The sequence below is a fragment of the Haplochromis burtoni genome, unplaced genomic scaffold (assembly GCF_018398535.1).
Source record: "Haplochromis burtoni strain Fernald_Lab_line unplaced genomic scaffold, NCSU_Asbu1 Contig_144, whole genome shotgun sequence".
Taxonomy (NCBI): Eukaryota; Metazoa; Chordata; class Actinopteri; order Cichliformes; family Cichlidae; genus Haplochromis; species Haplochromis burtoni.
This window is the reverse complement of record NW_024582505.1, coordinates 1,505,338-1,518,678: the sequence shown is the minus strand read 5'-3', so window position 1 is coordinate 1,518,678 and position 13,341 is coordinate 1,505,338. Positions and strand designations below refer to the sequence as shown.

Below are 13,341 nucleotides of genomic sequence, written 5' to 3'. Positions count from 1 at the left end.
CTAGAGGAGCCTGGGCCCAGTGGCTGCTGGAGGATCCTGGGCCTGATTTAGTACTCTGTTCAAATAAAATAATTATTATGGGTGATATCCATGTAGATGTTAAAAATGACAGTCTCAATCAACGTGGTATTTAATATTTTATTAGATTCAATTGGCTTCCCTCAAAAGGTGAAAAGATTTACGAAAAGCACCGTTGAGCAAAGTATTCCTTTAACGTCAACTAGGAATGACTTAATGAATTTATTCACAAATCAAATTTTAACAATTAGAGAAAAAATTACTCATAGTGATCTCACAGATCTAACATTATCTACACATACTTTGAGTACCATTTGTATTTATTTAGTCTTTTTTTCCAATTGACCTTTCTGAGTTAACATAAGTAATTACTTCTTCCAAACCATCAACGTGTCTTATAGACCCCATTCTTACAAGACTGCTGAAAGACTGTTGCCTATGTACTTCAGGCCTTCAAGCTGGCAGTAGTTAAACTTAAAAAGCCATCTCTTGACCCTGCGGTTTTAGATGTTTATAGGCCAATTTCTAACCTTTCATTTCAAAAATTGTCAAACAGCTAATAGATCATATGCAGACAAATGGCTTATTTGAAGAGTTGCAATCAGGTTTCAGAGCTCATCAAAATACAGAAATGCCTTTAGATAAGTCCCAAAAAATTGATTCTGATCATCTGGACGTAGCATCTCAGTGGGAGAAACGTTTCGTCACTCATCCAAGTGACATCTTCAGTTTCAGATGACTGCAGGTTTCCCCAACCTCATAAACAGTACCTTTGCACAATGACTGAAACCAGCCCACTGAATGAAAAAAATGGGCTGTGAGGTCAGCTCCTGGATTATTACTATCCAAACTGGCATGACCAAAGATCAACAACCGCTGAACAAAGACCATCGCTGAACCAATTTTACAATGCTGTGATTGCAGCCATTTGCTAACTCGCTTTTAGTGAATTTTACAAATGATCTTCTTGGCCCCTGACAGTAGTCAGTCTAGCTTATCCTGCTAGACCTCAGCGTTCGATAATGTTGACCATAATATTCTATTAGAGCGATTAGAACATGCTGTAGGTATTACAGGTACTGCACTGAAGTGGTATGTATCATATCAATCAAATAGCCTCTAATTGTTCTGTAGTTTCTGTGCCAGGACCAGTTTACATGCTTCCCTTAGGCAGTATCGTCAGAAGGCATAGGATGAATCTTCACTGCTATGCAGATGACACCCAACTTTATCTATCCATGAAGCCAGATAACATACACCAATTAGTTTGATGTGTGTTAGAAAAATGTTTTAAAGGCATAAAGACCTGGATGACCTCTAATTTTCTGTTTCTAAATTCACAAAAAACTGAGGCTATTGTTCATTGTTATTTGTTCATCTTGAGTGCAAACAAGTGCAACAAGGAAAAGTATCATTTTGATGCATTGATTACATATATTTGTTTTACTGTTTATTTCACTGCTGGTTTCTTACAGGTGAACGTTCTTGCACTGTGTATCTGTGCACGTGAAGCTTATCAGTCAATGAAAGAGAGAAATGTGGACGATGGGCACATCATAAACATAAACAGGTGCAGTTTTATTTTACTGATGGACAGTGATGGGTATGCTTGTGCAGTTTACACAAACATCTTATAATTCAGTCATTCTTTTGGCAACTCTGCACAATGGACTTTTCTCACAGCACACATTGTATCTCCCCCTTTAAGAACCCTACTATAGCCAATGAGTGTTTTTATTACTGGTAGGTCCAATAAAAATAAATACCAGACTGCTGTGTCAATAACAATATATTAGAACCAAAAGGGACATCTTCATATTGCTTTCATTGGCCAGCTAGCAGTTCAGAACTAAAAGATTTTTGAGTTTACTATGAAAATCATCAAGAAAAATGAAACCAAATCTAATTGCCATAACCGAGAAATGTTTTGCTTTTTTTAAATCTCAAAACACAAGTACCTTCCTGGTTATACATTATATAGAAACTTTTAAATTACAGCACAACAGCATAGTGATGCAGTGGTTAACACTGTTATCTCACAACTTATCTCACAAATCCAGCATCTGGCAAGTGTCTTTCTCCGTGTAGTTTGGATCTTCTCCCTGTGTCTGCAGGAGTTCTCACCTTCCCACATAGTCCAAAGACATGCAGTAAGTTGGGTTAGTTTAGTTGAACTGTGTCTGTGTCTCTGTGTCCTGTGACAGACTTGGGACCTGTCTGTGCTGTACCCGAGGCTCCAGGACCCTGAATTAGATAAGCAGAAGAAAACAGGTGGAGGTTAAACGATATAGTAACTGTTGCCATTGTTGTTGTAACACTTGTAAATATCCTCTGTTGCAGTGTGTGCGGCCATCAAGTGTTTCCTAATCCTGACGGACATTTCTACACCGCCACAAAGTATGCTGTAACTGCGCTGACTGAGGGCCTGAGGCAGGAGCTGCGTGCAGAAAACACTCATATCCGGGCCACAGTAAGCTTTTGAAAGATACTGTAACCAGCTCCAAAGTACCTTTAACACTAATGTCAGCTGTTATGCACACAGAGTACTTCTTGAAGAATCCTCATTAATAATGTCATTTTGCAGAGCATTTCTCCTGGCGTTGTGAAGACAGAATTTGCATACCGCGTCTACAGAGACAATTCTGATAAAGCAGCTGCTGTATACACTAAAAATAAGGTAAAAATCATTATTCCTTTATTTCCTACAATCGCTACAGTATTGTTGATATGATTACTATTAAAATTTCATTAAGCACTTTTCACTTCTTTGACAGTCACTGGAAGCAAAAGACCTCGTCCATGCCGTCACATATGTGCTCGGTGCCCCTCCTCATGTTCAGGTTTGAGATTTTCTCTCATTTTCCTCTTTTTTGTGACCTTTTGAACTTTTCTATTTTCCATTTTAAATATCAGCAGTTTAGTCATAAGATAACATTCATCTATCTTTTCTTTCAGATTGGGGAGATTTTGCTTGAAAGTCTGTAGCAGGTGTCATGCAACTTGGCCGTGAGACCCATCCCAATCTTTACATCAAAGTAGTGTGACCGGCTCTCCTTACTTCTCAACACTGTCAGATTGTAATCAATTCACAGAAGGATAAAATAAAGGAAACTCATCCAGCTGTTTTCTGTCTAATTGTCTTCTTATCCACCACTTCCCCTGCCAGTGGCGGACTCCCTCAGACATCGGTGCGTTGGTGGTTCTTTGTGTCCGGGGATGGGCGTCCAGGTACACACCGGCTCACTCCTTGGCGGCCGCTTATCGGGGCCTGGAGCCTGGGGCTTGCTCGGGCCACTTCGGAGGTGGGGTGCCCCCGGCCTCTCGGCCTGGGGCTCGGTCACTCAGGCACGGCTGGCTGCCGGCGGAGCTCACGGGCGCGTCACTGCAACTCCCCCTGGCTTCTGCTCCGTGGCTGCTGAGTGAGCCCTCATCTGGGACTCTCCTCAGCTCTTTCTGGGACAGTGGCGCGGCTGCCCCTCTGTTGGTCTTCCTTGGTCTCTTGTGTTCTGGGGGCCTCTGGATGTCTGGAGTTTTGATCTCCTCCATACCTGCTTCATGCCCTGGAGGACGGGGCTGTGGCCCCCCCACACCCTCTAGCAGATCATTACATGAAGGAACCTTTTAAAAAACAAAAAACAAGCGCGTCCATGCTCACAGGTGTACACACGGGTGGTCACACCCACAAACTACACCCTTTTTGGCTCCTACCTCAAAGCACACTGTGTTCTGTTGATCTTATGTGCTGCACAATAATGTTTAATATTTAGTATTTACTGTCATATTCCCATATATCATTGTGATGTTGTTTATTCTATTACTCTTGTTCTCTTCTGCTTGTTTTCTTTTTTCTTTCTCAGCAGGTGATCCAGGTGATTGATATATGCATTTTTTTTTCCTCTGCCCGTTTTGTTGGTTTTTGTCTTTTGCCCTTCTCCCCCGTCCCTCTTCTCAGCTGTTTCTCTTTCCCTCTTTCTTTCTCCCCTTCTTTCCCCCAGTCAAGTCTGTCCCGTATTCAGTAAGTGAAAATAAAATAAACAATAAAAGGTGAATCAAATGGACCATTACGGCAAGGCTGGGATGGTCAATTTGGTAAAGTAAATCCGTTGGGCATCTTTCTTTGCCTTTAGACAACAAAAAAGAAAAAATTGTCTTCTTATCAAAGGCCCCTGTGGTACCTTTTCACAAACACCCTGCTGGCCAGCAAGGAATGCCCATGAAAACACTTTAATTAACGACAGCTTCCTTCTTATTGTAACAGATCTCAGTTGCTGGATAGTATTTAATCTCTAAGAGTGTTTTTACTGTTAAGTAGATGTTCATTTCAGCAGGTAGAACCTTAGCTGGTTGGGGGGGGGGGGGGTTGCATGGAGCAACCGTACAAGTCATAAGGGCCTAAAGACTGATGAACAAAGGTCACTTACCAATGTATGTTCTCCAACCAGTTGGTGAATGGTTGCTGGAAGTTGTTGGCAGTCACTAGATAAAATTCGTGGCAAGGAGGTATATGGTGCTGTACTAAAACCTCTGTGTGGTTCCTTTGTATGGTAGCAGATTTCTACACTCTCCGGGAGTTTGTGTGGATGATGCAAATATGTCTACAAGCACTCACCAAATTGCTTAGTGTCTTGACACTTTGACACTGCTCCGCAAGCACAATGCTCCATTGTCAAGGATGCAATAGAGAACCGTTTGTTAGTGTTCATTTTTGGCTCTACTAAACAATACATTTGGTGTACAGTGGGGCAAAAAAGTATTTAGTCAGCCACCGATTGTGCAAGTTCCCCCACCTAAAATGATGACAGAGGTCAGTAATTTGCACCAGAGGTACACTTCAACTGTGAGAGACAGAATGTGAAAAAAAAAAAATCCATGAATCCACATGGTAGGATTTGTAAAGAATTTATTCGTAAATCAGGGTGGAAAATAAGTATTTGGTCAATAACAAAAATACAACTCAATACTTTGTAACATAACCTTTGTTGGCAATAACAGAGGTCAAACGTTTACTATAGGTCTTTACCAGGTTTGCACACACAGTAGCTGGTATTTTGGCCCATTCCTCCATGCAGATCTTCTCGAGAGCAGTGATGTTTTGGGGCTGTCGCCGAGCAACACGGACTTTCAACTCCCGCCACAGATTTTCTATGGGGTTGAGGTCTGGAGACTGGCTAGGCCACTCCAGGACTTTCAAATGCTTCTTACGGAGCCACTCCTTTGTTGCCCGGGCGGTGTGTTTTGGATCATTGTCATGTTGGAAGACCCAGCCTCGTTTCATCTTCAAAGTTCTCACTGATGGAAGGAGGTTTTGGCTCAAAATCTCACGATACATGGCCCCATTCATTCTGTCCTTAACACGGATCAGTCGTCCTGTCCCCTTGGCAGAAAAACAGCCCCATAGCATGATGTTTCCACCCCCATGCTTCACAGTAGGTATGGTGTTCTTGGGATGCAACTCAGTATTCTTCTTCCTCCAAACACGACGAGTTGAGTTTATACCAAAAAGTTCTACTTTGGTTTCATCTGACCACATGACATTCTCCCAATCCTCTGCTGTATCATCCATGTGCTCTCTGGCAAACTTCAGACGGGCCTGGACATGCACTGGCTTCAGCAGCGGAACACGTCTGGCACTGCGGGATTTGATTCCCTGCCGTTGTAGTGTGTTACTGATGGTGACCTTTGTTACTTTGGTCCCAGCTCTCTGCAGGTCATTCACCAGGTCCCCCCGTGTGGTTCTGGGATCTTTGCTCACCGTTCTCATGATCATTTTGACCCCACGGGATGAGATCTTGCGTGGAGCCCCAGATCGAGGGAGATTATCAGTGGTCTTGTATGTCTTCCATTTTCTGATGATTGCTCCCACAGTTGATTTTTTCACACCAAGCTGCTTGCCTATTGTAGATTCACTCTTCCCAGTCTGGTGCAGGTCTACAATACTTTTCCTGGTGTCCTTCGAAAGCTCTTTGGTCTTGGCCATGGCGGAGTTTGGAGTCTGACTGTTTGAGGCTGTGGACAGGTGTCTTTTATACAGATGATGAGTTCAAACAGGTGCCATTCATACAGGTAACGAGTGGGGGACAGAAAAGCTTCTTACAGAAGACGTTACAGGTCTGTGAGAGCCAGAGATTTTCCTTGTTTGAGGTGACCAAATACTTATTTTCCACCCTAATTTACAAATAAATTCTTTACAAATCCTACCATGTGAATTCATGGATTTTTTTTTCACATTCTGTCTCTCACAGTTGAAGTGTACCTCTGGTGCAAATTACTGACCTCTGTCATCATTTTAAGTGGGGGAACTTGCACAATCGGTGGCTGACTAAATACTTTTTTGCCCCACTGTAAATAAACAAACGCAGGTATCTGAGAGAGTAAGCTTTTAAAGGAGCTATCATGTCAATATAAAACTTTGACTACCAAGAAAACATAGGTTTGACTTAAAAAACTGGCAGCAGCAGTTCTGGCCACCTTGGTGTTTTGGTCCCTTTCAAGTGTGACTTGACCAAAGAGCAATAGATTCTGGCCATGACCAATGTTCCCTCTAATTTTTCATGTGTCTGAGCGAACACACAAACTCCCTGAGCGATCCCTTGGACCACTGTGAGCAACAGCAGACGTGTGCACTGTGGTCACGCCAGCATCGAATCCATCCAAGTTACATGGTTTATTAAAATAATCAAATTACAGCATTTACATTTATGTTAGACTACTTTTAATTAACTGCTTTAGCCCACTTACAATGAAAATTTAAAAAAATCTTGTTCATGACCTGTGTAGTATGTTAACACTATTGGAAGTAAAAATAACTTGAACTCCAATTTTGAAAACAAAACTTAATTTTTATTTTATTTTTTTTATAAAGCGCTGACTTGAATTATGAGTATGGGTCTGTGTTCTGGGAGAGAGTCCTGTAACTCTGTCTGCAAAATACAGTATATTGACCAATGTTGGACAATTAACAATTAAATGTTGGACAATTTTTTTTTTAAATAAACATTTCAAACTATTTACAGAACAATCAGCTGTTCTGCATCAAATTTGATGCCACACAAATTATTTGTGTCACTCCAAAAAATAATTTCTGTCCACTATGAGATAAAGGAGAACAACAGCCTGATACCTGCAGGCCTGACAACAGGAGATGTATCACTCCTGTAACACCTGTAACATTCAGCAGTCGCCTCATTGTTCTGACACACACAACAAAACTATTGACTACACTACACACTAACTACACAAGATTTGCGCTAAACGTCGCAAATCTCTCACATCTCAAAACACCGCCGTCACTCCTAAAACTTCCCCCTTCCTAAACAACTAAATGCCATGTTGCCATATCATTTTTTGATTGGTCGACATGGTACATTTTTCCACCAATAGGAAAGGGTGGGGTTTTTTCGTGTTTTTGCTCACAGGCGGAGAGTGCTTTTGAGCGTTTTCTTTATAAAACACAGTTTTTACTGTTTCTTCCCACAGTAAATATAAACAAGATAGTATTGACTATGTGCACGTTAGCATATGCTACTTCCGGTGCGGAAACTCCTGTGGGGAGCTTTGTTTCCGGTGTCCTATTCGCGCCTTGTTTACGGTCCAAAACAAGTTAAGCAAATGAATGAATCAAGCGGCGATTTACATTTCTATAGATGTCTTGGGCATTTACCCAATATATCTGTAAATGATGTTCATCGACTTGTCGATATTTTTCCCCCGCGCCTCAGAGCAAAAGAGAAAAGGATTCAAATGTTATATTTCTCAGCTGTCCCTCGTTTATCGCGGGTGTTATGTTCTAAAAATAACCAGCGAGAGGTGAAATCAAGGAGCCAATTTTATTTTTTGACGGTGCAAAACGTTTGGTGGACATCGTGGACATACAGCACTGCACTTCAGTCACACTGCTAGCATCGATGCAGCGATTCTGTACTGTACAGGAGAGACGTCACGGAGGAGATCGTCTGCAGCGATCAGGACGCAGGACACAATGTGACGTAAAAAAAATAAGCATGCAAACTTGCACTAAAAAATCCGAAACAGCGAGGTGAAAGGTGAACCGCGTTATAGCGAGGGACCGCTGTAATTTTGAAGGTAAGTCACAACATACCCTTCGTAAATACTAATGTATAGAAACCGTTACCAGCAATCATTCATTTTTTGTGTGGCTTTTTTCACGGTTTGTTAACATGCTGTGTAGGTGTGTACTTGACTAGCTGATATCGACATAACGGGAAACATCTGGTTTGACTATTCTTCACCTGTAGTTTGAATGCTGAACATTTGCCTGTTTAAATCATAAGACCAGTCACTATACAGAGATGTGCTTCTGAATGTGGACGATGTGTCTTCTGCTGCAGTAATGCAGTTCTGCTTGTGTTGAGTGATGTAAACAACTGATCGATCTAAACGCTTTAAACGTCAAAATTGATCATTAGATTTTTTATGACACAACAGCGGTGAGTGTTCCCACCTTCTGCTCTTTGTAACTTAAGATATTCTATTATCAAAGTACTCAGATGCAATGAAATATCACTCAGACACTTAGAGCAGTTTTAAACGTGCACGGGTGAGAGACTCAGGGAGAGACTCACACACCTCCTTGGTGCAGTCTGGCTTTATTTATACACATCATGAAGCATACAAAAAAGGAAATATCATCCTTATCTTGTCAAGAAAACAGGTGTGGTTTATCAAAAAACTTCGTGTTCTCTACAAGGTTGTTTCTTACTCGTGGGTGGCGGTTTCCTGCTAGTGTGAAGGCAAACAGTGACAATGTGAAGGCAAAGACTGATAATGTGAAGGCAAACAGTTTCCGTTATAAAGTAGGGAGCCAGCAATTAAAATATGCAGCTGGTTGAGTACAGAAGAGAAATATAAACACTCTTAGTTGATTATTATATGAATAATAAAATCCTTAAAAGCAAAAATACTCTGACATTTCCCTCCTGTTGTTTAGATTTCTCACATGACAGTACTGTTATTTTTGTCAGTTCATAACCTCTTGTCTAAACATTTTCGGTTTGAACGTCATAAAACAGTCCTGTGTTCAATTAAACTAAACATTACTGTTTGGATCATTTTTTAAAATTTCTTCCATTTGAGACATCATCACATAAGCATTGATAGAAGTTGTTACCATGTTTGACACCATTTTCTTCAGACAGGGTACTACACATGTTGTGAAAACACATAACAGTAAAAGCAAAAATGCAATTCCAACAAGTCCTTTAATCAGTAGGGACTTCCATGAACCACCTAGTAACCATGTCAACCAATCATCAGTGCTTGTGACATAGTCTTGTTGTTCAGCATCTTTAATCTTTCTCAAGGTGTTCAAAGCGTCGGTCATGTTTTGTGAGTGTATGTTGTCTGGGATGTATGTACAACATGTAGTGTCAAACAATACACACAAACCTCCTTTTTCAGCTAGAATCATGTCTAGTGCGACTCTGTGTTGCATCACTACAATGCGTATTGCGTCGATTTCTTCATTTTGCGCTTTGTTGATTTTCATTGAAGCGTTTAGGAACAGTCCAAATCGATAGTCAAGTGTCTCGATCCTCAGCATGTTTTTCCCAACTCCCACCCAAGGGAACAAGGAGTGGAGGACTTTCTGACCATCAGTCCATAGTTTGAAGTTCTTGGGCACATCTGATCCATAGATTGAGTCATGTGGCATTACTTCAGTTACTTCAGCAACTTCACGTTTTGCTCTTGACGTGTGTGTCTCTGCTGTGATCTTGAAGGTGTGGTCTGAAATTAGTACTGGTGCACACAGACCGGTGGAGTTTGGTGGGAGCATGAAGTAGGTTTTAGGCCCGCAGGCCCAAGCGGCTCCCTGGACCCAGAAAGTTCCATTTTTGAAGTTGTGTATTCCTTTGGATTGGGTCAGGTCAAGTGTCTGTGTGCAGTTGCGGTTTCGTCCAAGTTTCCTGTTTCCATCGGAGAAGTTGAAACACATTGGGTGCTGTATGTCCGGCGGCAAAACTATGGCGAATGATTTGTTTTTTGTGTTGTTGGCTTTGACGTTTACCCAATGTTTTTCGTTGCAGGTGTAGTTCCAGTTCGTCAGATTGTAGGCACAAGGGGTTGTCTGTTCAATTAGGATCCGTCGTTGTGAAAGTGGTTTCATGACACGTTTGACGTCTGTGTCACTACACCATGGAATTAAGTCTTCTTTCTTTGTGCTTTGACCCTTCAGGGCCAGTCCTGTTGCCATCAAAGCTCTGCGTGAGCAATTTCCAATTGTTGCCTTGTTGAACACACACATCGCTTCGTTAAGTTCAGGTGCCTTTCCATATATTGTTGCGTGTACGGCTGTTGTTGGCATATGTGAACACACATAGCATTCCGTGCTGTTGTCGGTGCGTGTTCTATCATACACATATCTGTACCACGCGTTGTTCATCCATGGGTGGTCACGGTCTTGGTTCAGGTCGCGCAGGTGTGAGTTGTCATGTGTCCATCTTTTTTGCAGGTGGTGTTGTTTATTTCCTCTCATCTGGGTGAGTATTAGTAGGCTCACCAGGAGTGCAATGCTGGCCACTAGGAGGACAAGTGTCTTCATGATGACCAGGCACACCTAGACCTCTGGTGAGTAGACTATTGGCGAGAAGTAAAAAAAAGGGCGGGATATACCCAATCAGCCCTTCCCTCCACCAATAGATCACCTAGAAGCCAGGGGAGCCGGCGTCTAAGCGTCTGGATTGTCACTCACTTTTTTACAGTGGCTTTGGTGGATCCAAGATGGTCTTTCTGCTATTTTGCAGGCGGTGGGTGTGGCAAGTAGGACTTGGTATGGGCCCTCCCACCTTGGTGAACTCCAATTCTTTCTCTGGAGTACTTTGATCAGGATCCAATCACCTGGTTGCAACCTGCAAGACACTGGAGAGATATCACTCGGCAGTTGGTTGTTTAACACAATCTCTTTATTTTCAAACAGCTTAGTCATCCATTCTGCTAGGGTAGTTTCCCTTATTGATTTATTAATAGGTTCACTAGTAATTGGCAATGGAAACGCTCTCCCGTGGATGATTTCAAAAGGTGTAAGTTTCTGAGAACCTTGTGTTATTCTCATCCACATCTTTACCAAACCTAAACATTCGGGCCAGGGTCTTCCTGTTTCTTCCATGCATTTTATTAATCTCTGTTTTATTGTGCCATTAGTTCTTTCCACTAGTCCTGCACTTCGTGGGTGATATGCACAGTGATGTTTGATGCTAAATCCTAGAGCTTCAGAGACTTTGCTGATGATGTCATTAACAAAATGTGTTCCGTTGTCTGACCTTATCAGACTGGGAATGCCATATGTGGGGATGAAATGATTGCATAAGCACTTTGCCACTGATATTGCATCTGCTCTTTTTACTGGATAGATTTCTGGCCATTTTGAAAACACATCTATAATTACTAGAGCATATCTTGATGCTTGGCATTCGTTTAGTTCAATAAAATCCATGTGGATTGTATGGAAAGGGTGAGGTGGTGTGGGGAAATGACCTCTTTTTGGTCGGAGGTTCCCCTGTGCATTATGTCTTTGGCAAATCATGCATGTTCTGATGAATTCCTTTGCTGAATTTTCAAAATTTTTAGTGTAGAAGTGTTTAGAGAGGACATTCATCATTCCACCCGTTGACAAATGCGTTAAGCCATGTGTCACTAATGCTGCTGTCTTATGTAGAGATTTTGGCAGTATTAGTTTGCCATTACAGGTCATTAGGTCATTTTGTAGCTGTGCTCCACACTTTAACCATTTTTTCTGTTCTGTGATAGATGCAGCTTTCTGTTCATCTTTAAGTACATCAAGTGGTATTAACGTTGATGTTTCAGACATTAAGGTTTGTATATGTTGCTGTGCTGCCTTCTTTGCGGCTTGGTCTGCAAAGTTGTTGCCTTTAGTAACTTCTGAGGTATCCTTTTGGTGTGCAGCACATTTACACAATGCTAATTTTTCCGGCAGTGTTATCACTTCTAGCAGTTCTTTTAAAAGGTGTGCATGTTGTACTGGATTGCCAGTAGAAGTGACCATGCCTCTGTTCTGCCAAATCTTCGCAAAATGATGTACTGCTGCAAAGACATACTGACTGTCTGTGTGTATGTTTATGCTCTTTCCTGCATGCAGCCTACACGCTCGCACAACAGCTGTGAGTTCTGCACTTTGTGCAGAGTTAGAAGAAGTTAAAGGTCTTGCTTCTAGAACTGTATCTATTGTGGTTACTGCATAACCAACACAGTTGCGACCTAAGCTATTTTTAGAAGCTGATCCATCTACAAAAATGTCAGTGAAAGTTGGCTGTGGTGTGCTATATATGTCAGCTCGTGGCTTTGTTTCTTCATCTAGCTTTTCCATACAGCAGTGTTTTTCACCATCTTCTGATGTGGGGAGAAGTGTGCTGGGATTTAGCTGGCCACACTTCTCGATAGTGATGTGTGACTGTGATAGCAGGATGCCTACATATGACAGTTGTCTTGCATGTGTCAAATAGGACAAGTTTGCTTGCAGTAAGATGGAGGTTACAGCATGAGGAACTTTGATAATCAGTGTGTGTCCTAAAACAATGTCAGCAGACTTTTTAACTGCTTCTGCTGCAGCAGCACATGATTGTACGCATGATGGCAAACCGGACACCACTGGGTCTAATTTACATGAGTAAAATGCAAGTGGGCGTTGCTTTTCCCCAAAGGCTTGTGTTAGGACGGCCTTCATATAGCCTGCACCTCCGTCTACATGCAAGTAAAAAGGTTTTTCATAGTCTGGCAATGCCAAAACTGTGCGCGTCTGCAATGCAAGCTTCAGATCATTAAATGCTTTTTCTGCTTCTGGTGTCCATTCTATTTTATCTTTTAGTGCTAGATTTTTTCCATAAATTAAGTTTTGCAAAGGTTGAGCTAACTGAGCATATTCAGGTATCCAGCATCTGCAAAAATTGCAGAGACCTAAATAACTCATCATTTGTTGCTTTGTGAGAGGTTTTGCAGCAGTCTGTACTGCTAGTTTTCTGCTGTCTAACAGTGTTCTTCCTTCTCCTGTGAGTTTGTGGCCAAGGTATGTGACCTCTTGGCTCCACAGCTGTAACTTGTGCTGTGAGACTTTATGGCCCTGCTCTGCTAAATGTTTCAGCACAGTCATGGTGTTTTTTCTGCAGTTGTCTCGTGTATCTCCCGTGACGAGAATGTCATCAACGTACAGAAGAAATTGACCTGTGGCAGGGAGCGTGCATAGTGACATAGATTTCTTTAATGCCTCCGCATACAGGGTGGGGCTGTTCTGAAAACCCTGTGGCAGTCTTGTATAAGTATATTTTTCGTTATCAAAAGTGAAACCAAACAGAT

The 13,341-nt window shown here is 41.8% G+C and overlaps 1 protein-coding gene across 1 annotated transcript; it reads left to right on the top strand.

The window, feature by feature from the left end:
- Positions 1-2,358: 2,358 nt before the first annotated feature.
- LOC102300714 (dehydrogenase/reductase SDR family member 11) lies at positions 2,359-3,139 on the top strand (the record flags this gene model as incomplete). The annotated part of the gene is given in 4 exon segments (XM_014330968.2): positions 2,359-2,488; positions 2,603-2,695; positions 2,793-2,858; positions 2,974-3,139. Coding segments are annotated over 4 exon segments (319 nt in total), but the record flags the coding sequence as incomplete, so codon positions are not given.
- Between the last annotated feature and the right edge of the window lie 10,202 nt (positions 3,140-13,341).